The sequence below is a fragment of the Equus asinus genome, chromosome 6 (assembly GCF_041296235.1).
Source record: "Equus asinus isolate D_3611 breed Donkey chromosome 6, EquAss-T2T_v2, whole genome shotgun sequence".
NCBI classification, from domain to species: domain Eukaryota; kingdom Metazoa; phylum Chordata; class Mammalia; order Perissodactyla; family Equidae; genus Equus; species Equus asinus.
In genome coordinates, this window is record NC_091795.1 from 75,199,940 (window position 1) to 75,227,089 (window position 27,150).

The 27,150-nt window shown below is 38.4% G+C and overlaps 1 protein-coding gene across 2 annotated transcripts in view; it reads right to left on the reverse strand.

Moving 5' to 3' along the window:
* TTC27 (tetratricopeptide repeat domain 27) overlaps positions 1–27,150 on the reverse strand; it is a 176,440-nt gene that overhangs the window by 51,792 nt on the left and 97,498 nt on the right. For both annotated transcript variants that reach the window (XM_014854931.3, XM_070512289.1), the window contains 3 exons: positions 26,704–26,799; positions 22,752–22,874; positions 3,505–3,732 (listed from right to left, as the gene is read on the reverse strand). In XM_014854931.3, coding sequence (XP_014710417.3) covers positions 3,505–3,732; positions 22,752–22,874; positions 26,704–26,799 — 447 coding nt within the window. The remainder of the gene's footprint in view (positions 1–3,504; positions 3,733–22,751; positions 22,875–26,703; positions 26,800–27,150) is intronic.

Sequence of the window (27,150 nt, forward strand, 5' to 3'; positions counted from 1 at the left end):
AATGCTTTACATATAACTCACTTGGCGTTTCTCTGAGGCTTCGCATTGTTGGCTAGCTTTGTCTATGTTCGTTTCACTAGACTGTGCCAGCGGGGACAAAGCAGACGATCCAGTGACCTGCTGCTACTGCTTCATCCTCCGGCTCGGTGCTATGTGCACAGCAGACAATGAATATATATTGGATTGAATAACTGGCTAAAGATATTATCCACTCATTCAACAAATATTTACTGAATACCCTATATGTGCTAGGCACTGTTACAGACACTAGGAAAATATAAATGAACCATAGAGTTAAAAATTTCTGCCTTCATGGGACTAACATTCTAGTGGAGGAGAAACAGAATTTTTTAAAAAAGTAAGCTATATATAATATTAGAAGGTGCTAAGTTCTATGGAAAAAAATAAAGCACAGAAGGAAAACAAGGAGTGTAAGGTAGGGGTGGAAGGTGGAGGCGTGATTTTAAACAGAATGATCATGGAAGGCCTCTCTGGGAAAGTGACATTTGAGCAAAGACTTGAATGAGGTAATGGAGCAAGGTATGCAGATATCTAGAAAAAGAACATTCCAGGCAGAGGAACAGCAAGTACCAAAACCCTGAAGCAGGAATATGCTTGGAATAGTCAGGGAAGAACAAAGAGGCTAATATGGGGTGAACAAGAAGGAGAACGGGAGGGGTGGTAAGGAAGTAACATGAGCTAGGCTGGGGAAAGACCTGAGAGCCATTAAGGGACTCTGGCTATTATCACTAAGCATGGAGCAGAGGAATGACACATCCGATCTGCGTTTGAAAGGATCAATTTGGATGTTCATTGAGAATAGGCAGATGAGGACAAGGAAACAGGCAGGAGGACCACAAAGGAGGTAATATATTAATTAAGTGAGAGATAATGGGGATCTGAATCAAATTGGTGGCAAGCGGTAAGAAGTTGTCTGATTCTGGATGTATTTTGAAAGTAGGTCTGCTAGGATTTGCTGATGGGTTAGATGTGGGGCATGAGGGAAAGGGGAATCAAGGATGACTTCAAGACCGGATGGGGCTGCCATTTACAGGGATGGGGATAACCTTGGGAGGCAAAAGTTTTTAGGAGGGGGAAAACAATATTTCAGATATTGGAGATGTTAAGTTAGAGTGACGAACGGGAGACTGAGGAAGTAGTTAGATACAGGAGTTTAGAGATCAGGGGAGAAGACAAGACTGGAAATAAGCTTTTGGGAGTTGTCGGTGTGCAGATGGTATTTAAAGCTATGGGACTAGATGAAATCAAGGGAGTGAGCATAGACTGAGAGAAGGCCTGAGGACTAAGCCCTAGGAGCCGGCAAAGACGACTGAGAAGGAGCAGCCTGTGAGGCAGGAGGAAAATGTTAGTGCCGGTGTGATGAGAAGAGCCTGGGTGCTGGAGAGAACAATTCCCGTCTGCGAGGTACCAGGCACTGATTCAACGGACTATGGAGGCTCAGGGAGGGAGGTACCTTCCCTAGTCCCTACGGCAGCTATGGTTAGGTGAACTTTAGGCAGAGGCTACTAACATAACCAAGGATATGACACAGTTTTCCATAAAAGTAAAAGTAAAATTTTAATAACACAATACAGAGTTCTATTTTCTATCAAAAAAAAGAAAGTCTAGTGATGATCAACTTAGTGCAGGGTTTCTCAACCTCGCTCATTTCTGCTCCTATTCTGTACTCACGCCTGTCCTACTCTCTTCCCCAAGCTTCTCACCAGCCAGCTGATTTGGAAGGTTCTCCTTGTATTCACTACAGAGTGAAGAAAGTAAGCAATTAGCTCAACCTGTCATAAAAAATTGTACTTCTGATTTTTTTCAATGTAAAAGATATGCCCCGAGTCTACTCAGTTCAAAAATGACCATTTCTGCACTCCCTCGCACACAGTGGCAGTATACGCAATAGCCAAGAGGTAGAAGCAACCCAGTGTCCATGAACAGATGAATGGATAAACAAAATGTGGTGTATACATACAACGGAATATTACTTAGCCTTAAAAAGGAAGGAAATTCTGACACACGTCACAACACAAATGAACCCTGAAGACATTATGCTTATAAAATATGCCAGTCACAAAAGGACAAATACTGTATGAATCCACTCATATAAGGTACTTAAAGTAGCCAAATTCATAGAGACAGAAAGTAGAATGGTTGCCAGGGACTAAAGGGAGAGAAGGATAAGGAGCTATTGGTTATTGGGGACAGAGTTTCGGTTTTGTAGGATGAAAAAAGTTGTAGAGATAGATGGTGATGATGGTTATACAACAATGTAAATGTACTTAACACTACTGAACTGTACACTTGGAAATGGTTAAGATGGTAAATTTTATGTTATGTGTTTTTTACCACAATAAAAAACAAGTGCAGGTAGGGGCCAGCCCAGTGGCAGATGCTTAAGTTCACATGCTCCACTTCAGTGGCCCACGTTTCATGGGTTCAGATCCTGGGCACACACTGTTCATCAAGTCACACTGTGCAGTGTCCCACATACAAAATAGCAGAAGACTGGCACAGATGTTAGCTCAGTGACAATCTTCCTCAAGTAAAAAAGTGGAAGAATGGCAACACATGTTAGCTCAAGGCCAATCTTCCTCATCAAAAAAAACAAAACAAAACAAAAAAAAGTGTGGGCTCCAGAGTCAGACCACCTGGGTTCAAATACTAGCAAAATACCCAGTGAGGTACCTGGTTCATAGCAGATGCTCAGTAAACATTAAGAGCTGATTATAAATTAGTATTTTAACTGGAATTAGACCAAGTCAGTGTGCATGTTTGTCAGGAGCCATGGTTGACAGTTATGTGGGCCTTTGGTGAAATGGGAAAGCAGTAGTCAAGAAAGTTTGGTTAAAAAATAATGACCATTTTGGAGAATAAAATCATTTTACTAACCAAATATCATTAAGTACAAAATAAGGTTGATCTCTTGCCCCTCAAAATTAGGTCCTCTCCTGTGGATTTTCTTGTCACTCAAAGATCCAGGCTCTTTTGGTATTATTTTTTAAAAACTTTAAAAATCTTTTAAACATTTAAAAATATTTGTGTACGCAAATACATTTTTTTCTTAAAATGATCAACAATCCATTCTATATGTTATCGCATTTATGTAAAAGTTTTTCTTTCATTATTGACTTAAGCAATTACTTGCAGAGTCCTATACTGTCTATAATTTTGACTCTCATTCATTTCCTTCCTAACATACCTGCTCAAAATAGAACCTAATTTTAACAGTTGTATTTGCATTAAGGGCAGTTAACAGAAAGAAGCAACAAAATGAAACAGAAAAATGAATAAGAGAAACATAAGAGAAAGGAGTAAGAGAAAACCTACCAGTCCACTTTCAGTGACAAGCAAGAAGGACATTAGAGACTAAGTTCTTCACTCTCAAAGACAAGCTTATCATCCTTAGGACAGAAAATGGGCACTCATTCAGTAAGAATCAAATCCAAAGGAAAACCTAAGTGCTGAGAGCAGGTGGGGTTTTATGACTCGTCTGACCTGCATGGGATTGATCTTCACCGAGCGTTCAAAGCACTCCACACATTCCTTAAACTCCCTGCTCCGCAGATGAAGGAGGCCTTTGGAGCGCTGCGCACGGGCACTGCGGTGCCGGGACAGCTCCCAGGCCTTGTCGTAGTAGGAGTGGTCGCGAAGGACATCTCCAAGCAAGCAGTATAAACTTGGTGTTTCTTTTTTCTCCAGCTCTTGCCTAAGGATTTCTTCTGCCTAGAAATAACAATAGAAGCAACAAATGGCTTATAGTGACTGTAACAGCTATTTTTTACCACATATACAGCTTTTATCCCACATCATCCCAAACTTTATTTTCAAAGTTTGAAACAACCTGCTTATTTCACGCATCTAGGACCTAGGCTGAATAAGAGGGGCTTAGAAAATAAACACGGCACAAGTAAAAGAGAGGAACAACAGGTAAGAGGGGAGTACTGCTTTACTGGCATTCTAGAATCCCCAGGAAAGGCATGGAGGAGAGGCTTACAGCATGATATCGCGTGGACTTGCCCAGCCCCCCGTTTCCCTGCCCCACACTCCAGTTGTCACCACTGTGACCGTTTGTTAGAGCACCGCCTTTAATTCACCTCTACCAATGGCAATGAAAAGTACGTTTTCCTTTTTTAAAATGGTATGCACAGGGAGCCTAGGACTGCTGAAACACTTACAAAAGAAGGAGGAGGGTACATACAATAGCATAGATATTGCTAAAAACCTACCTCTTAACCAAACTACTTAGCTCTCAAAGACAAGCTCACTGTCTTTAGGACAGAAAATGGGTACTTATTCAATAAGAATCAAATCCAAAGAAAAGGCAAGTGCTAAGAGCAGGTGGGGTTTTATGACTCGTCTGACCTGCATGGGATTGACCTTCACTGAGTGTTCAAAGCACTCTTTTACCTCACCGATAAAACTTGCCAACACAAGACCTATCTGATTCTAGACAGTCTGTTCACTTTAGAAATTAAAGCCCATCCTCAATACACTACACAGGCTTGGTTACTCTCATATGTCCACAATTCGGGTCACCCAAGCTAATTCTGTACTTGCTACAACTACTACTCCACTCCCCAACCCATGGCCCTTACTCCCCGTTTCTGATCACTTTCAGCAGGGAGCAGGAAGCGTGGCAGTAGCTCTACTTTCCATCCTCACACCCACGAACACCTTCACATAAACAGCAGTGGGGTCACCAAAGATGCCAAGATAGGCATGGCCACAATGGACACAGAGATCCAAGAAGCCATCCTTCAGTGGCTGAAACGATACTTTAGACTCCCTAACTTACGTAGCTGGCAATCTTAAGGTCTGCATATTTGATTTTCTTTAGGGTGGATGTACCTATAATTCTTAAGCAGTCTAATTTTTGTGAAATTGTTAAAAAGATGGCTGTGCTTCTAAAAGTATCTTTGGATGATGGCTCTTTTGCATTTCTGATACAGTATGGGTTATGTAGGCTTCTTAGGTCTAGTTTGAAAATGGAACCAGAATTTATAAAATAGTTTCTAAGGGAAAACAGTTCTAAGTCCCAAATAGCCAAAATAAGCATGAAGTTTTAAAATAGAATCTGTGAATTTCTCTATTCACAGATAATACAAAAGTTATTAATGTATCCAACCATAATTCTGTAAGATCATCTATATATGTATTCAGTATATGTATATTTACATATACCAGTATATGTATTCACCCAAATTATGTGTAAAAGACTGTAGCCACAGCATGATTTTTGCCGAAATGATCTTACAGTGTAGTTGAAGGTATTTCTCTTGGAAACTTGATACCCACACCCTCCCAGAAATTCTGAAGGCTAATTCACTTAATACATTGTTCCTTTCTGTTTTAACTAGTTAGAGTGGATTCTGTAGGTCTGCAATTAAACAATGATCATTACAGTAACTGGGTACAGAAGTGATTGTAGGCAACACAGCCCTGTAGAAAATGAAAATTTGTGATTGGTTATCTGATCTGGTTGGATTTGAAGACAATGAGGATGCAGTGACCATGAGAGTGTAGAACAGTGATGGTCCACAATATCCAGTGACGAAACAATTACTTACATTATCACCTGTGGTAACTTAGAATAAAGCACCTATCTAATGCAAGGCTTTTATGGATTGAGTGATAAGACATTATGAGAGAATACAAGACTGTAAGGTAGGTTGGCTGCTTCTAAGTTCACTGGACACCTCAAACAAACAAAATGACACAGAGTTTTAAATCCTCAAGGTTGGAGAACTATGGAATTTCTGTGATTGCCTAAAAGATTTTCTTTTCCCTTTTAGCTGCCAAAAATCAAATGCAGACACTGCTCCTGTAGGATTGCTGAATTACAATATAGGATGAATTTGATTTCACTAGTTCTATGTGAAAGTCAAGGCATCTGATGGGTATGTTTTAGTCATTTATTTAACTTCCTCTACTGCCTTTTAGCTATACATCATTTTATTATTTTTCAGTGATTGCCCTTGGGCTAATCATGTGCATCTTCAATATATCAAAGTTCATTTAGAGTTAACATTGCATCACTGTACCTTTCTTATGCACAAGTGGCCCAGTCAAGCCCTTCCTAAATTTCTGTTCTACAGAAACAATGAGAGATAAACAAACAGTTGTTGTTGATTCAAGCCACTAAGTTTTGATGTGTTTGTTACATAGCAATAATAACTGCTATGATGGTTTAAAATAAGAGTGTTACTCTAGTACGACGAGTGTCTTTATCAAGGCCAGAAGCAAAAGGGGGCATTGATTAAGAGCGAGAAAGACCCAAGAATTTAAATGGGGACATTTGAGATGATTCAGATAATAGAAACCCCCAAACCCTATCAAATTTCCTATTCCAGCAGAGGCAACCCTCCCCTATCAGAGAGGCTAGTGCTACCTGGCTCAAAGACAGTATAAGGACTGCACCTCAGGCAGTTACCATAAGACAATGCCACTTCTCCTCATACCTGACCCTCCATTCCTCATCGCCTCCAGACATAGAAATAGACTTACACACAAAAAGAACTGCAAGATGTTGTTAATTTCTAGAAGGAAAACCTTGGGACCACGTGGAAAAAGAGATTCTAAGTGTGCTAGACCATAGACAAGGAGGATCAGAATTTTAAATCAGCTGAATTTGGCTACTCATCAGAAATTTTTGATTCCCGGTGCTAACTCAAGCAGCTGGGGATTGGTCTAAATTATTTGCTCAATTGCTTGACTAAAACCTAGACTCAAATATGGCCAAAACTAAAGTCAAAATGCCAGAAATTTCTTGTTGTGATATGAAGGAAAGAATCTAACAACTTAGAAAGAAAATGCTGTTGTTAATTTATCATTTGCAACCTGTTCACCCACCTCTAACTATGTCCCCCATGAGGGCTCAGGGGATATTCCTTTCACCTTGGCTTTGAGAAATGCATTGTATGTGGGAGTACCAGCATCCTTGAAAAGTGCTAGAGTAGATGTCCTGTGCAAGCTGGGGGAAAAGCCTGCAGGTCCTTTTATTGAAATGAGCTTCCAGATTTCAATGAGGATGATTAGAACCCAGGTAACAGAGACTGTGATAGCACTTAACCCCTGGAAGCAAGATGAGCACAGTTACTTGCAATAGGTACAGCCAGAGTGATAATTAGAATGGTGTGACTAGCATGGATCCTAGATGGTGGCTGACTGATCATGAAGCCTCAGGACCAAATCAGATGAACAGCCAACTAGGTTCAAACCTGATCTATATAACACTAAAAAAAAAAATATCTAGGTTTGGAGACCAGATGTCTGACCTGAATCACCATGCTAAAACATTGTCTCTCACCCAATTTCTATCTCTGAGTCACTTCACAGACTCAGAGACTCTTAAATAAAAAGAACAAATAAAGGAGAGGCCAATACAGGTGAGGAAGGACCCTGCAATAACATAAGTATATACCATAATTCTTCCCTGGTCTTCCCCAAAGAAGTGTAACCATTTACCAGGTAATTGTATCCTGGGGAAAAGGAAATACTTCATCTTTTCAGGGTTGATTAGCTCTTAGTTAATGCTAATCCTTTGGGACCCAGAACATCATCACGATGAGTTAGTGTGTTTATGGGAGTTAGTTTATCCCATGGTAGGCCTAGTAAGCCTCTGAATCCACCCAGTGGTTACTTCCTAGGTTTTGAACACCGAGTTGATATCTGCAACTAGCAGAGCCCTCAGTCAGTGCCACTACAGAATAATGGGCCAAGTGAAAGGCCCCGCAGCTTCCTCTCCCCATTAAGAGAGAAAATCCAAAGTAACACTGCATATCTATGTAAAGCACAGAAATGTGTGCTACTATCAAAAACTTGAAAGATACCACAAAGTGTGTGTGTCTGTGTATGGGTGTACAGATGATTTAACATACTCATTTAAACCGAGCAGAACACAAATGGGTCCTGGAAAATGTCACAGATTATTATAAACTTAATATAGTGGTAGCTCTACTTATAGCTACTGTTCCAGACACGATCTCTTTACTGGAGCAAATCATCAGCCCCTGACACATGGAAAGCAGGTACTGATAAAGCAAATATGTTTTCCTTTACCCAACAACCAGGCAACATCAGATGCAGTGGGCTTTCACTAGCACAGAGAGAAGTACATTTTCCTATCTTGCCTCAGAATTACATGAACTTTAGAGTATAATTTAGTCTGCAAGGACCTTCATTGTCTCACCATCACATTAGACCTCACCAGTCTATGACCCTGATGACATCATGCTAATAAAACTCAAGAAACTAAGATAAAAAATTGTGTGCCAATGTCAACCAAAAACCAATTGGAAATGATAATACTCTTGATACTTTAACTTGTTATTAGGAAAATGTTTAATTTACAAACATTTGATACATTAACTCTGAGGAATTCATCCATTAAATAAAGCAAGATATGTAAAATAAATGTTTATATGTTTCCAGATATTTTTGTTCTTATATGCTCTAAGTATGCTCCAATATCTAAACATCTTTTGAGGAAACTACAAATTTCTCCAAATCAGAAACTCTTCTCTAACTGTGTAACACAATCTATAAAATACTCTGTACTACTCTGTTAGTAGTTTGGCACTTTCCAAATAAGTAAACTCCCAAGTTAAAGGGCTAAACCACTGCACAGTCATACGCACTGGATTACACTATGTCAATTTGCGTGAGCTGGAAGCTGTTTCCTAAAATCCCCTTCCCTTCGGATTTCATGTTAGAATTGGCCAAAAGTGAAACTCGTTGGGGATTTGAAAGGCAGAAGTAAAGCGACAGCCTTTACTCTTGGAAGGTTGTCATGGTTAAATATGGTATCAAACAAGATGCTGAGATATCCTGCATCGTCCTTGCTCTCTGTGTCCCACGTGCCTTTCCAATTGCTGTCGCTGCTGACCAAGAGCAACCCCAGGCCCACCATCAGACATTTCACTGCGGACCCACAGGTCCCAGTAGGGCTACATATCTAGCTACATAGACACAACAGCTTTCCACAAACCTCCATGAGCTCCTCCCTCACGCTCCCATTTCAATGGCTGGAAGTAGTTGGCTTCTCAGATTCTCCTGTTAAGTTCAGACTTATCCACTTGTGCCAATGTTACAAGCGTGCCGGTAAATGATTTTTTTCCTGATCTTGCTCCCTCTTCCACACCTTCAGTTCCCCAGCTCCTCCCACATCTGTGTAAGACCTAATTCCTTTAGTAAGACCCCTTAGTCCCAGAAATACTCCAAGTGGCTCTGCCTCCATAAATAAAACCTGAATGATAATCTTTTTTCACTTCTACCTTTTAATCTCCTTATGTGTCCTTCCATTTGATAGTAATTTACTGATTCATTTTTATCTAGCACATTGTTAAATGCATTATCTCACTTAATCCCTACAATAATTCTGAGAGGTAGATAGTAATATACCCATTTTTAAGATAAAGAAATAAAAATTTAGATTCCTTGGTCAACTGGTCAGCTCCAAACCAAAAGATACTAAGCTGAAAAACAGGACCTTGATTTCAGGTTCAATACTTTTCCTATGTTCCACAGGTGGATGTCAGCAAAAATGGTGGTGCAAAGGACCTCTGATAATTCCCCACTCCATTAAAGCAAGCAGAAAACTGGCAAAAAGTATTAGAATCAACTTTTTCAGAACTCTGGAAATTAACTAAGATTTGAAATTATCCAGGGAGTGTTTATTCAAGAAAAATGGTAAAATTTTGCTAAGAACAGCAAATGTCATGTCATTTTAACTTGCACCATTCCTCTTCCATTTTCACCAGCTCTGCAATAGCCTTGAAAACTAGCAGCAGGCAATCATGGTGAAAATTAGTGTCCTGGCAGCCACCAGAGGGAATAGAATGGGTTTGCAGTGCCTCTAAAGTCTCGTTCCCAGAACACTGTCATTATATGACCAGTCTGGTGATTCCCTGGAAGAGTTCACTTGCAAGGTTATCTTTATTTAACCTAATTCTGAGCTTGCTCAGTGAAAAGCCTTTGTCAAAAACAATTAGAGACAATTAATTAATTTTGCAGCTGCCTGAGGTGGTAAATAACAGCTGGGTCAAACAATAGGCTAACCAAAAAACTTAAAAGGAAAAAAGGGAATGAGATATACATAAGGGCTTTGAAAAGCTCCAACATATTCATGGGAATCTAGAAGACTGTGCACATGTTCAGGAAAGACCTGAGAAGGCCCTAAGCTCTCACCTCAGGGTGACCTTCAGGCTTTTGCACAAGCAGTTGGTGAAAGCTAAGGCGGAGTTGTCAAGTGCCTGACTGAGTGCTGAAAGCATGCCCCAACACACACGCACACACAGAGGCCATCAGCAAAGACAGGGAGACTTGTTGATTTAGGCATTTAAGGAATTTTCTGTCCAATCATTAGCTGACCATTAAGCTAATCAGCCTGAGACTTCAGTGGCTACATAGGACAAAGAACATAGATTTTACAGAATTAGCCAAGAAATATCACTAAACAAACAAAAACAAAACAAACAGCAACAACAACCTGATTTCCAGAGTTGCAACATTATATTATTTTTAAATGTCCAATTTTCAGCAAAAATATGCAAAGAAACAAGAAAGTACAGCTGTCATATGGGGAAAAAAACAATGAACAGAAACCGTCCCTGAGGATGCCTAGATGATGGACTCAATAGACACTTAACCTCTACTATTTTAAATAATCCCTAGTAGGATGACTAAGAAAGTAACTAAAAATATATATAGTAAAGAAATGACAGAGGAATTAAATGGTGTGCTAGAAAATACCCATTTAGCCAAAAAGAAGGCAGTAATGGGGAAATGAAAAAAAAGTGAGACATACAGAAAACAAATAAAATGACCAACAGACATCCTACATTATCAGTAATTAAATTAAATGCAAAGAGATTAAACACTCCAATCAAAGGCAGAGATTGGCAGAAAGAATAAAACAATGATCCAACTAAATGTTGTCTAAAAGTGACACACTTTAGATTCAGACACACAGGTTGAAAGCAAAAAAAACCCAGAAAAATGGAAGAAGATCCATCATGTAAATAGTAACCAAAAGAGAGCTGGAGTGGCTACGCTAATATCAGACAAAATAACACCTTAAGACAAAAACTATTCATAGAAGAAAAAAGGGCATATTTTAATGATGAATGTTCACTCCATCAAGAAGATATAATAATTATAAGTAAGTATTCACCTAACAAGAGACCCCCAAATCACATGAAGCAAAAACTGAAGGGAAAAATACACAATTTAACAATAATATTTGGAGACTTCAATACCCAACTTTCAATAACGGATAGAAGAACCATACAGATGACAGAAATAGAAGACTTGAACAATGTTACAAACCAACTAAACCCAACAGACATCTGAAGAACACTCCAAGCACCCAACAGCGGAACACACATTCTCAGGTGCATGCAGAACATTCTCCAGGATAGACTATATGTTAGGCTATTAAACAAGTCTCAATAAATTTGAAAGGATCGATGTCATACCAAATATGTTCTCTAATCACAAAGGGATGAAATTAGAAATCAATAACAGAAAGAAATTTGGGAAAGTCAGAAACATGTGGAAATTAAACAACACACTCCTATATAACCAATAGGTCAAAAAGGAAATCATAGGGAAATTAAAAACACTTTGAGATAAATGAAAACAAAAACATAATATACCAAAACTATGGGATGCAGTGAAAGCAGTGCTGAGAGGGAAATGTAAAGATATAAATGCCTATAACGAAAAAGAAAAAAGATCTCAAATCAATCATCTAATCTTCCACTATAAGAAACTAGAAAAAGAAGAGTAAACCAAATCCAAAGCAGAAGGATGGAAATAATAAAGATTAAGGTATAAACAAATAAAATAGAGACTAGAAAAACAAAAGAGAAAATAAAGAAACCAAAAGTTGGTTCTTTAGATTCAAATTACTACAATCAGAAATCAAAGAGGAAAAATTACTACCAACTTTACAGAAATAAAACAGATTATAAGCGAATACAATACTCCATAGGTATCTTACACTAAAAATATGATCCAAGATTCAGAATATCAAATCACACCCTTAAAGCACCTGCATGATCAAAAAACACCATTCTACAAATATTTACTCTACTTGTAACTATTATAGGCCATGAAGATTCACCAGAGTCCAAAGACATATAACACTGCCCTAGTGTTTGCAAAGAAGACAAAATATAAAAGCGAAAGATTAAATAGTAATCAGGAAAACCTCCACATCTGGAAATACTAAGGTACTGAGGATTTCAAATCCTTCCTCCAGCAAGTGGTACCTACCCGAACTCTTGTAAGATTGAGGAACATAGAGAGTGGGTGGTACGCCACTTCTGTTACCAAACATACCAACTCTGGGTATATTATCCACTGGAAGATGGGTCTGGAGGGCCAAAATGGGGCCGTTTCCAAAAGGTGAGAAACACTAGAGCAGCGACCCTGCTTGGTCTGAACTGGATTCTTCTTTCCTCAAACTCCTATCCCACATTTTTCTGCTAGATAAGTCAATTCTTTCTCCTTGAGATCTTAAGTCCTGCCAACAGAATTATCTTTCCCAAGGGCAATACTTGGAGGCAATATATATCCTTTCTTCAGTTAGTCACACTGCAGTCCTCAGTCTTCTGCACTCTCTCCAAAATGTTCTATTTTCTCCTCCCTCCCCCACTTACGCACTCAATTCACATAATTTATTACCAAATAAAGAGCTACAAAAGATGTGCCCAGTGAACATAAACAAAGCAGAAGCGCTTGTAATATCACTTTTGCAATATCAAAACGTGGGTGGCCAGAAATCTTCACAGAATGCAAAGCTTTGGTATTTGTGGCTTTGAGTTGCTACTTCCCTACAGGAAAATACAGGTGTACATTCTTATAGGATACAGGAAATTTGTCATCTAATGCCTATTAAATAGGATAAAAGTACATTCCCAAACACGAAAAGGCATACTTAAACGGGCAACTGGCTGCAATATACCTGACCTACTGGCAAGACTCTTGTCGGCTGCAAACCCCAAAGACCATTCTCCTGCCCACACATATATACACATCTTACACATCTAGGTTGTTTAACAATCTGTTTTATTTTGTCATTGCACACAACTAATGATTATTCTTAATACAATTTTGTGGCAACGACTATGCATAGTGAATCTCAGTATAAAATTAAGTCAGCCAACACTTAAGCAGAACCTACAATTATGGCTGGAATAACACTGTACTTACTTTACCAGGGAAACCTGCATGACTTAGAGCAAGGGTCACACACTCAAATGCCCAGAGATTCTTGCCAATTATTAAGTACGAATGAGGTAGGCTGGTGAGTGAGCATACAAAGGAAGGAACCACTGCTCAACTCCAGCCAGTTAGTACAATAATGTGAGAATTTGGCCCAGTGTTTCCACATCATTTGATTCTTTAAGAGAAGCCAAGAAACCTAGATTTCTAGAGGAAATCGCCTGAAAATATTTTCTCTAATTTTTTTCACAACACTGTGTAAATCAAACAAAATACCTCCTGCAACTTCAGATTGAGAGTCTTAAACTTCCACCCTATAGTGGACATCAGTTGTTCTTCTCCTGCTCAACATCCCTTCCCTGATCTGATAATAGAACTCCTCTTCCCTGAGGGGAACCCATTCCGTGTGGTACAGGTAGGGCCTACCAGAGGCAAGGGCACATGACTCAAGCCCTTCAGTCTTCTGAAGAACCTTTCTGTTAGACCCATGGAATTGACTAGATCTTTCCACTGGGATTACTAAACTAGGGCCTTCTGTGGCCATCTTGTCTGCCTTATAGAGAGAGCTACAAAGTCATGATGATACCATCTCAGCCCCTGGATACAACTGTCATTACAGGTCTACTAGAATTTTCAGTTGCGTGAACCAGTAAATTCCCTTTTTTGCATAAGTCAGTATATTCTCTTACAACCAAAAGAATCCTAACACATCCCTAGAAAATTATGCTGCATAATCTGTTCTATAGACTTCCAAGTATAAGAAGGTCTGCGAGGACATAGGTGCCTTTAGTCAGATAGGCAGTTCAAATGCCAGTTCTACTAGTACTAAATGTCTGACCATGAGCAAGTTAACTAATATTTTGAGAATCTGTTCTTCATTTGCACCTTACCTACAAGAATTAGACGTGAAATGTACCTAGCACTTTGTCAGGCACACAGTAAGCCCCGAACTAATGTTTGTGTTCTTTCTCAACTCCCTCTACTGGAAAACCAGAGTAGAAAGTAAGATGCTTAAGGTTTCACTACTAGGAAGAAGGAAGGCAACTTGAAACGGCTTCTAGGAACATTAAAATATTCTATAAATAATCACACTGGTCAACTGTGTACAGTTTCTCCAAAGACAGAAGAATTACTCTCATCAACTAAGTAGGTGATTGTGTAACTGAGCCAACAAGACTGGAGGTCAAAGTGAAAAAACTACTGATATTACAAGGTTAAAGCTAAATTTTTCCACATAAGGCTGATTTCAACCAAATGTCAGTTTTTTATGAAAGTGTGTCGACTCACAGGAGTAGGTCTAGGGATCGCAGAGGGAGAGTCTGTACTAGACACAAACTGAGCGGACTATTACTTTAGACAAGAACATCAGAGGGAGAAATATTTAGGTGTAAATATGATGGCCAAATAGAATTTGGAATCTGGATATACTTACATCTTAGCATCCGTCATCTTATACTAAAATATTCTGCTCATGTGTATCTGTACTATCAGACCATAAGCTCCTTGGAGGTAAATTCTGTTTCTTACTCATCTTTGGAGCACCACTGCCCAGCAAACAGTAGGTTTCTATAAATGTTGGAAGAATTCAACTAAAACTAATAGTAAAGTCACAAAGGGCTGCTAATGTTTTCTAAGGGTCTTCAGATTCTAAATAGAGACATAAAAGATTCTTCCCATTGGGAATAAAGGAAGAACTTCTTTAAGGGATATGCTTTGGCTGGCATCAGTATTGAGTATAACTAAATTAGTACAGTTTTAACAAGAATTTATCCTAGTAAACAAAAGGTCATATGGCAGAATCTGAATTTCACAGGCCAGTCTAACTCAAGTAAAAACACCTAGGAAATTACTCTTGTTAAGACTAAAAACACTGAGAAGCAAAACTGATGGCCTGAAAGGAGATTCTGAGTCTCTGAGGAGTTCCCTACCCTTGTTGTGATGTACCTTTTGAGCAAATGATCCAGTGTTAAGAGGTAACTAAGAACTTCAGACATATGCAAGCAAAGGGGTTAATATACTGAAAAATATGCCACACTCGGACTCATTTACATTTATGACTGTACATTTTTCTGCAAGTTGTTATATAGGAAATTTGAGGTCTGAGGGAGGTAAGACCCCACCCTAAGCACCACTAGGATTCCAGGAAGCACCTTGTTAGGGACAAGGCCCTGGGTTTTGAATAAAAGTTTGCGTAAAAGTTAGGTTTAGTCTCCGGTGAAAAGGGAGATAATATAGTTCAGGAAAATTATTCATACTTGAGCCAGAGGAATTATCAAAACAAACTGCCCTTCTTGGCTGTGATTTGTGCCTTGATTTTGTGAATTAGTGGAAGGAATCAAAAATTCTAATGTGTGATAAGAGTGGCCTTCATCTGACATCGCATCTGGTCAGTATACAGGAACAGGGAACTGGCAGACCAACACCCATAGGAAGCTCTCCTGGCAAAGAACGAAGGGGAAAAAGCAAGCTCTAGACCCAGAGATGCTACCAACTGTAACGAGTGTCATTGAGAACTATAAAAACGACAGAATTAAGCTTAACAGCTAGAAGTTTGCTCCAAGGGGATGAAAAAATGGCAGGCTAAGGATTTAAGGTCACACTATTAGTCAGATTTGGCCTCCTGACAATAGCTTTAGGTTTTAAAACATGTGTTTGGGGGCGAGGGGGCCGACACGTAACTCAAACAACTTTAGGCATGGTCGAATTCATTCTTCTCCCCTGAAGCAGACAACAAAATGGATTCTGATTTTCACTCTTTCACTCTTGCGGAGGCTGGTTCTCAAAGACAGGGAGACTTGAGATAGGAACCAGCCTAATGAGATAGGGTTGTCCATAAGGCTCCTGGCCTAACAAGATAAGGTCCCTAACCAATTGACAAGCTAGGAGAATCAGATAGAGGCCACCAAGATCCACATTCCACAGCTTCGGGACTTTGTTAGGCTTACACATGCACCTAGCACCCAGGAGTTGGTTGAAGATGACCCCAGCCCCAATACGATAGCAAAAATAACACGCAGGGGTGGAGAGCTAGCATGCTAGTGATACATGCATTACATGCAGTAGCATGCTACGTGACAGCGCAGGTGCAACCACAACCCCACCTCTTTATGCCGTGACAAGGCTCTCCTCCCCAGCCTCTGCCTAATAAAAGCCCCACAATCCCGCTCCCTAACGAGCTGGTCACCTGCCCCTTTCCTTTCCTCACTGGCCTCCCTGTGCCTCTCCTGTGCACAAGCTAATCAACTTTTACTTTTCTACTCCTGTTTGTTGTCTCTCTTGATTGCTATCCTGGAGGACAACAAGAACCCAGGGTACCAGACTGACCACTGGAAAGGTGCTCTACAGTCCTTGACACAGTGAAAAGGATGGCACGGCAGAGCTAAGAAAGCACCAATGCACCATCTCCTCTTCCAACTGCGAGGGACAATCCTTCTAGCAGAAACACAGTTCACTCCTAGTCTAAACTATTGTTCTATGAGCAGCAACTGAGAGGTGAAAAGTGCAAAACGCTTCATCCCACCCTAGTTGGTCACTCCCAGCTACACTTCTGTGTGGTGGTGCCTAGTCCTGTTCACTCTCTCACTGAGCCAACTGTTCACTAATTGTTTTTCACATTTGTGTGTGTGAGGACACTGTGCTCTGACTTAATTTTTCAAATAATACTCCAGGTCCAACATAAAACAGAATAATTAAAAATAGGTCTAGTTATCCAATTGGCTGATCATTGCTCATTTGCATTCCCAAGATATAGAGTATTTTCAGTTGTTTTGCCTATTTTTTCATTCAGGTGAGCAGAACAGGTTTTAACTTACAATCAATATCTACTTTTAAAGGGATTAATGATAATCCTGATGGGAAGCTGGTGTGGGGAAAGGACTGCACGCTTTAGAGGAAAGGAAGGTCTGAGCTTGGATTCCAAAATCTTCCACTTTCTAAGGCTACTCAGTAAAGTGGCAAAAACAATTCATATTTTGTAGGTTGTTATGAATATTATATGACAATGACAACATAATGATATAAGAATGTACTACATAAGAAGCACTCAAAAATTTCATTACATAATAACAGCATGCTCACAGTGTCTTTAACACCTACTGAGCAAGAATAAAAATTATTGGGGCCGGCCCTGTGACCTAGTGGTTAAGTTCGGCACTCTCTGCTTCAGCAGCCCAGGTTTGGTTCTGGGCACAGACCTATACCACTTGTTCATCAGCCATGCTGTGGCAGTGACCCACAAACAAAATAGAGGAATACTGACACAGATGTTAGCTCAGGGCGAATCTTCCTCAAGCAAAAAGAGGAAGATTGGCAACAGATGTTAGCTCAGGGCAAATCTTCTTCAGCAAAAACAAAAAACAAAAAAAACCTTGAAGACTCCTATTTATATTCCTAAAGTTAAAATGTTAAAATGGGAGGGGGGAGATCTCATAATTTGTTTTTGAAGAGAGAATATATGGCAGGAGTTGGAGAGGTATCTCGCAACATGTAAAGTCCACAAGGAGTATCTACTCAGAGATTTGCTTCAACGCAATAACTACTCATAGTGAACAGTCACTAGTCATTCATTCTGCAAATATTTTTGAGTACTTACTATGTGCCAGGCCTAAGCTAGGTGTTGAGGTGACAGCTGTAAATACTATAGACCTAAGTCTTGTTCTTAAACAGCTTACAGTTTAGTAGGTGAGATAAGCCGACACACGGAATATTACAGTGGTGTTGGGTGCCACTCGAGCACCCAACACGGGAGAACACCACAAAATCAGGGAAGGAAGTAACAGGCAAAGTCACTGTAGAGAGTAATCGTCAAGGAGAAATCTGAAGAACAAGCAGGAGTTAGCTGAAGGAAGAGAAGTTCTAAACAGACAATAGCATGAACAACGGTCCTGAGGTGCAACAATGCTGCAAATCCAAAAATTACAAGCAGTATAGTCTTCCTGGAACTTTGGACACAGTCTGGACGAGAGAGTACAAAGGGGGCTGACAGCGAGATAAAAGAGATGGGGACAATGCAGTTAGCCACGCAAGCAGGAGTCAGGTCATGAAGTGGTCTGTGAACCATTCACACTAGAGCTCTGGCTTCATCCTGGAGACAAAGGGAAGTCATTGAAGAGTGCAAATGACATCAGATTTGTCTTTCAGGAAGATCACTCTGGCTGTAGCATGGGAAAAGAACATGTGGGAAATCTTTTAAATCATACAAAGAAACTATCTTAGAGGAAAAAAAATCAAACCAAATGCTAAAGGAATCTCAGCTATTTCAGAAATAAAACATTTCCTTGCAACTTAAAGGAAAACTTTTTAAAAGCCAATGGCTGCAATGAGCTGCAAATGCAGCGTAATAAAAGAGAAGGCTATGTAATCTCAGGTAAACCTTGTTTTCTAGAAACAAGAGAAAACAAAAGAGATCCCAACCCTTATCTCTCCATTCCCTTCACCCCCACCCACTACAGGCAGCTCATGCCAGCTCAGTCTCTGTCTTTCATTCAGGGACCAAATTTGCCCAACAAAATAATAATTTTGTTATAGGAATGGGCTTGGGGAAACTGCTATAACGTAACACAGTTTTAAAAAACTAAATGCTCACAGATGAGAACCAGTTCTGACACCAAGGTCAAGCAAAAGTAATTTTAGCTATTTTGCCAATGGTCATTAAATAATGAGAATTTCTGCAGGTAGTTTCTAAATTAGAAAGGCTGACACCCTAAAACAGTGGAGTGCAAACATGAGCCCCAGAATACAATAATTAGAATTAGATACTTTTCCAAATTTGCCTCTTAAAATTAAATTATGCCATTAGGCACTAAATGCAAGGATTAAAATTTCACAAACTTCTAGTTAAATCAAAATGTGGTGACAACTACTGGCACATGCCCAAATACTAAAAGAATCTCAGCTGTTTTAGAAAAAAATAAGTTACTTCCAACTTGACGTAAAACCTTTTAGGGTCTATGGTTAAACTCATCTGCAAACATAGCATAAGAAAAACAGATAAGGAAAGTCTTTTATGTGGCAAATAAAATGCTAAAATCAGCCTTTAGGGGCCGGCCCAGTGGCGCAGCAGTTAAGTGCACACGTTCTGCCCCAGGCGGCCTGGGGTTCGCAGGTTTGGATCCTGGGTGCAGACCTATGCATCACTTGTCAAGCCATGCTGTGGCAGGCGTCCCACATATAAAGTAGAGGAAGACAGGCATGGATGTTAGCTCAGGGCCAATCTTCGTCATCAAAAAAGAGGAGGATTGGTGGCAGATGTTAGCTTAGGGCTAATCTTCCTCAAAAAAAATAAAATAAAAATGCTTTAAAATAAATAAATAAATAAATAATAAATCAGCCTTTAAAATCAAGATTTTGAGGGACGTTTGGCTGCAACTCACAAGACTTAAAGTAAATGACAATATATTCCAAAAATTAACATACACACATTTTTCTAGAGTAATTAAAAACATGGGAATTTATCATTATTGTAACCGCAGGCCCTCCAGGACCAGTTCAACTGACCCCATCTCTTACCAACAGAGTGATTAAGAATTGCCTTTCAGAAAATCTGCAAAGTCACAGAGCCAGGGCATGCGCAAAAGAAGAAATTGTGATTTGAAACAAAGATCCTCCTTCCCACAGAACCCAAGGACCAGGAAACGACCAGAATTTGAAAGTTAGACCCTCATTAGAAGCGAGGGGTCCCTCATTCAGGAAGATCCAGAGTTAAAATTCCTTCCCCACCTCACCAAAAATGTTTAGAACCCCGTCGTAAAAGTTTAGAACCTTGTCATAAATGTTTAAAATCTTACCATAAATACTTGAAGTCCAACAATCAAAACCTGGTCTACCAGCATTTCCGTGCCAGCCTGTTCTTCCTAACCTCTTAAATTTCACCCCAAATCCTCAATCAGGGAGACAGACTTGAGGGCACATACCCCTTGTTCTCCCTGAAAATCAATCTCGCAGAATAAAACTGATCTCTTTTCCCAAAGGCCGATGCCATAATGAGTTGGCTTGTTTATGCGTGTTGGGCAGAGAACCCCAATTTTGTGTGGTAACATTAATATAAAACATTTCTTACAAGGTCATGTGCAAACTTTAAAAAATAATAATACCACAATGACTTTGGGGGACATAATAAATCTACTCTCTGAAAGGAACATACTTATTTTTTCTTCTGCAATTAGGCAAAGTCCCTACTTTCCACATTTTCTAAAAGTAATTAAATAAATTTATTATTTCAAAATGTGCTTTGGGTATTTGTGATTCAGTTAATTATTTCAAAAATCACTATTTCAAAAACTACCATAATTTATACACAGCTATTATTTATTTATTTACTGACCAACATAAAAGACTAGTCCAGTGAAGAATGACGCAATGAGAATTACGTCAGACTGGGAGTCAAGATACTCATTCAGCCATTCAGTCCTTTGTTAAACAAACATCTGAGTGCTGCTTTAGTGCCAGACAATGGGCACTAAGAAATATTTAAGTCCCTGAGGATACATAATACTATATTTCATCAAATTCGAGATGCCATTAATCATAAGACTAACTCTTAACTAATAAAGAAAAAATGCTCTCCATTAAATTACAACATAATGCCTTCAATGAGTCACATCAGCTTCTTATTGATACTTTTTGCTTTGATATTTTTTAAATCTGTTTAGAAAAATTTCTCAGTTTTTCCTGCCTTCAATACATTCCTTGACATTTTAAATGGCAACCTTTTTTATGCATCTCAGTACAAAACACCACTCCATCTTACTTTGGGGTATCTTCCATTCTTGGCTCCCATACAGCACTTAGTTGTTGCTTTTTAAAGAAAAGTAAATGGAATTGTGATGATTTGTCGAATGATAAATGTCTACTTCACTAATACCTAATTCACATCTCTCTACTTTGCTCCTATCCTTTTCTGTGTGTTCAATAACTTTTGGTTTCAATACCAAATCAATGGAATCTTTTTGACGATAGTTTAAATGGCAATTAAATCCAACATACATAGTGTTGATACCGTGTCCATACCTCAATTAAAATGATAACACTAAATATAGCTATGACTAAGCTTGCCCAGCACAGGCAATGACAACCTGGCCAGATGGCCGCTTGACTGACAGCAAGTGGAAGATGCCATTGAGTTAGATATATTCCAAATTCAGAGATGTTAAAATGTGAAAAAATATGTGCCTTAGAATCGCAGCAGTAATAGCAGCAAACACTCACGTAGCACTGAGGAAAGCATCATTCTATGTACTCAACATACATTATGTCGTGCAAACCCGTAAGGCAGGTAGATTATGTGCCTCTAGATGAGGAAACTGGGGAGTCGAGGGATTGAGTAACTTGCCCAATATCACAAAGCTAGCATGCAGCAAGACTAGCATTTGAATCCAGGCAGCTAGAGTCTAGAGGCTATGCTTTTAACTACTATGCTATGTTGCCACTCAAGCTAATAATCAATAACTAGCTTTGTGACCTGAGGCAAATCATTACAGGCACCTTTCCTTATTTGGAAAAGGAGGATACTGGAAGAGATGATTATGGAGCTCTTTCCCAGGATGAAATATTACAATTCTATAATCTTCTACAATAAAATTTTATTCCCATGCTGGCTTTTCCATAAGTCAATACAATTGAAAGACCTTTATTGCCTTTAGTGATTAATGAAAGGACTGTAACTTTTACTATGTCTAAAATCGGCATACTTGGAAAGGTATTTAAGAAACAGACACATAAGTTCTTGTCCCACTATTTCTCTCTCTTAGGGTGATGGCAAAAGGTTGACTGTAGATATAAATGATACAATTGGTGGGTTTTACTCTGCTTGTATACTACGATAGAAATTTAGTCATTTAAAATTTTAATCCAAAATTAACATATGACTTCAATATGTCAGTTTTAACAGCTATTCACAATGCAGAGCCCCTTATTCTTTTTAAAATTCTGTTCATTTATGAGGGATAAAACAACAGATTAATAACAGATGCAATATTGCAACATTTTCCCTCTTGACCCAATTTAAGGGTGGAATTGAATGTGCATTACACACTTGACAAGTCTGCCCCAAGGGGGGTCGTCACACCCTTTGGACTTTCTTCTACAGGCTGAGCCAGCTGCTCTCTCTCCTAGGTAACCTCCCTTTAGATTCAAGGCCTCTGATCATCAGGCAACCCAATGATGCTTAAAATAATTCCGAATATTTCACCTTGAAGGTGTCCTACAGGAGAAGAGTAGTAAAAGAAAGATCAAAATGCAGCGTCATTAAAGCTTTCATTATTCATTCTTAAACATCAAGTATCATATCAATTTTGGCCTGCTTTTCTCTTTTATATATACATACACATGCATACATGCAAAATAATCTGTCCCAACAGAAATCAGAGAAAACAGTAAAAAGATTTATGGGGAAAGAGGTGAAAACAGGAATATAAGTGAACTATTGGCAAAAGTGAGTTTAAAAAAACCAAAACAAGTGAGAAGATGCTCAAAGAGGAAAGGCTCTCACTGGTACACAGAATTTTACTATTACTTACCTTCCCATGCTGCCCGGCTCTTTCATAACAAATGACAACATCTTCCCACATTTCTAGCTTCTCAAATATCTGAAGAGCTGAACTGGTACATCCAAGCTCAAAGAGTAAACTTGCAAGTTGGTGCTAGAAAAATCGAATTAAAATAATGAGCATTTCCTTATTGAAAGATAGATTCCTGTTTCACAGGAGATATATCCAATCTGCCATTTTAAGGGTCTACTTATTGTAATAAGTTCATAACTTCTATAACCCAACCTCTACTAATTAGCAATGATTCAACACTTACTTTTCCTTTAGCAAGCTTCTTTATAGGGGGTGATGAATTAAAAATATAGAAACTGTTCAAAATACTCAATATATCAATTTTTTTCTATGAACTTAAAAAGTAAAATCAATACTTCTTTCTTACTTAGAGATTCCATACATGACAATCTCTGATTTGTAAAGCTGAGACCCAATAAATCAATTTTTAAAACTCTAGCTAGTATGGATATCATCAAAAAGACAAGACATAACAACCGTTGGTGAGGATGTGGAAAAAAGGGAACCCTTGTGTACTGGTGGTAGAAATGTAAACTAGTAAACCAATATGGAAATGTAACCACTGTGGCAATGTAAACCACTATGGAAAACTGTATGGAGATTCCTCAAAAAGCTAAAAATAGAACTACCACATGATCCAGCAATTCTACTTCTGGGTACATAACCAAAGTAAATTAAATGACTATCTCAAAGAGACCTCTGCATCCCCATGTTCACTGCAGCAGTATCAATGATAGCCAAGACATGGAAGCAATCTAAGTATCCATCTACAGATGAATGGATAAAGAAAATGTGTGTGTGTGTGTCTATATATATATATATACACAGTGCAATACTATTCTGCCATTAAAAAAGAGGGAAATCCTGCCATCTGCGAGAACATGGATGGACCTTGAGGGCATTACGCTAATAAGTCACACAGAAAAAGACAAATACTGTACAATCTCCCTTATATGTGGATTCTAAAAAAAACTGAACTCATAGAAATGGAGAAAAAATTGCTGGTTGCCAGAGGCAAGGGGTAGCAGAAACGAGTGAAGGTGGCCAAAAGGTACAAACTTTCAGTTATAAGATAAATAAGTCTTGGAGATGTAATGTACAGCATAGTAACTATAGTTAACAATACTATATTGTATATTTGGAAGTTGCTAAGAGACTAGATCATAAAAGTTCACATCACAAGAAAAAGAAATTTGCAACTATGTGAGGTGATAGATGTTAACGAAACTTACTGTAGCAATCACTGCACAATTTATACATATATCAAATCATTGTTGTACACCTTAAACCATACAACGTTATATGTCAATTATATCTCAAACTGGAAAAAAATAAAAGGAAATTGAACCAAATAATTAATTAAAACTGTAAGCAGTCAGTATAAATGACAAAATCTATGCATTAGTACTCGTGTACTTTATTCATGACAGCATCTCTGGCTCTTTCTCACTCAAGTCTACTTAGATTTATCTTAAGCACATTCTAAAAAACTTAGCTCCCTAATTTCCCAGTCCTTGGCAGATAAAAAAGGACAAATTGTGGTAAGGTCAATGAAAGTTAAACACATTCAAAAATAATATATTACGGTTTATAAGTGGCCCATCCTGCAGGAAAGGAAAAAATAACGGAAAAGTTACAAAAGTAGGTGAATACCTTGAATGAGCTATGAAACCCTATTAGTGAGAACTGTGCTGTTTTCTCTTAAATACATTTTACCACTTCCTCAAAAATTCAATACATATTTAAGAGTTAAGCTAATGGATATGGAAAATATAGGATTGACAAAATTAGAAAGTAAAATGAAATATACCTGAAAAATAAGCTAATATATTATCAAAATAAATAAGGAAGATGGTCCAACATTTCGTACCCCATGAAATACAGGAGCATTTGGCTTTTTTAGAATATATGATTGGACATTTTCAAAAACTGAAGATAGCATGTAGAAGCTGGAATGAATCTTAGGCTCACACAGTAAGTAGTTTAATCTTTTCATTTAATTGATGAAGAAAGTTACGGCATCCAAGCTGATATGGCTAGTTAGTGACAGAGTAAAGACTAAATCTCTTTTTACAATAACTTTGCCGTTATTTCCTGCTCTTTAAAAATAATACATAAAGATATGGATTACTCCCTATAATGCAAGAAAAATGATTTAATTTCTTAATGAAAGAGAATATTTATCCAAGATCCCCAAATCTACAGTTTCCTAAGCAGATAAAATAAACATTTAGCCTAAATTCTACTTGAACAGTATTTAATTGTACTAATGCTTCTGTTCAGAAAAAGATTAAAAGCTACACCCTCGACAGACATATGTTTTGTCATAATAATAGCTCAGAGTCTGCAATGTTTCTCCACCACAAACCACACAGTACAAAGCACTTAACAAATTTCACAGATCAGGGTCAAAAACACGCCAAAAAATTCCAGTTGTTAACACCAATTGATGAAGAAGCTACTCCTTTTGAGATGATATAATAAAGCTTTTTATTTGCCTATGTTTTATTGAGACTCCTCAATAGATAAACTGAATTCCAATGTGTAATAAATCCCTTAGTTTGCCCTGTGCTTGAGTATAACCTACTCTAAGAAATCTTAAAAGGAGGATTCTGAGAGATTGAATGGTGGGTTGGCATTTATAATTCTAAATCACTGCATGTGTGCGTAATCCACAAGAGAAAGAGGAGGGAAGCTAGTTAAAATGACAACAGTTACCAAATCCTCTAGACATATCTGGCTGGCAGGATTTGACTTCACTTAACCTTCCTGTGCCATAGCTTCTTCATCTGTAAAATGGGGATATTTCACAAAATTGTTGCAATAAAATAAGATAAGATGCTTGAAATGCAGAACAAAATGTGTGCCTTATGCGAAGTGTGTGGTAAAAGTCAGTTGTTATTAGCCAGTACAATTACAACCCCGTGAAGAGATAAAGAAGGAGGTAAACTAGACTAAAAGTTGGGAAATTAGAGATCTAGTTTATGAACAGCTATGTGACCAACACTGGAAAACGGCAGTTAATTGCACTGGACCCCAATTTTCTTCTCTGTAAAATTAAGAAACTGGAACAGATGTCTCAGTTGCCCTCAGTGCTAAAACTTTTACAGAACAGGGGACCTATAACACAGGAGAACCACGGCGAAGGGGCCAGGATCTCCAGCCCAACACGCGGCTTTAGGAGCTGCACCAGGTATTCCTCAGAAAGAGGAGAGCAGTTAAGAGTTTCGCACAATACAGAGTATCAAATAGTTGTTTTCTTTTACTTTCTGCACACAACTTGGTTAAAAGGTTCACTCTTTGGCAGAAAGTTCTTAAAGAGCTTTTAAATATAAAAAGTTATTTTGAAAATGGAAGTTTTGTGGTTCTCCTATTATTTAATTTCAAGGATTCTATTTAATCTAGTTTTAAATTCTTTCAAAAATGTTTTAAAAATCTAATATCACTTTAATCAAAGTAATTTAAAAAATCAAATTTTAATCAAAACAGCTATTTGAAGTAACAGTCCATCCGTAGCTAGATACTTTTCTTTTCACTGAAATATTTGAAAACACAAACATAATTAAAAATCATTCTTTTCTAATGCATTTATCTTTCTTTCTTTCTTTTTTTTTTTCAGGAAGATTAGCCCTGAGCTAACATCTGCCGCCAATCCTCCTCTTTTTTGCTGAGCAAGACTGGCCCCGAGCTAACATCCATGCCCATCTTCCTCTACTTTATATGTGGGACACGTGCCACAGCATGGCTTGCCAAGTGGTGCCATGTCTGCACCTGGGATGTGAACTGGGGAACCCCGGACTGCCAAAGCGGAACGTGCGTACTTAACTGCTGCGCCACCGGCCGGCCCCTGCAATTATCTTTCAAATGCAAATTAATTTCAATATGCAATGACAAGCAACAAGAAAAATACCTGAATGGCCCAGTGAGGTGGTACTCGACAGCAATAGAACATCTTCAGACGTTCCAATACAGATGTAGTCTTATCTTCAAATTGATCTGCAAGAGCCTTAAGAGCACATATCTAATCAGAATCTATATGTGTAATAACTTTTTAATATAAAGAAGATTCTTATTGTAAAAGTTATACAAACGTGCATATAAACAATAAAGAACACAAGTCACTTTGATAAGGTGATAGGAATATGTGAATTTTTCTTTAATTTCTTTATGTTTAAAAAACTTTAAAGTTAACCAATCTTTTTTTCATAACGCAGTAGTTAAATTTTTTTCTTTTCTTTTTTTTGCCAGTTGACTAGTTTTCAGTTGACTAGTTTTCACAAGCCTGTCTTGTGAGGATTAGATGGTAACAATATGTCAATGTTAATGCACATATTACATAGGTTATATAGGAGAATAC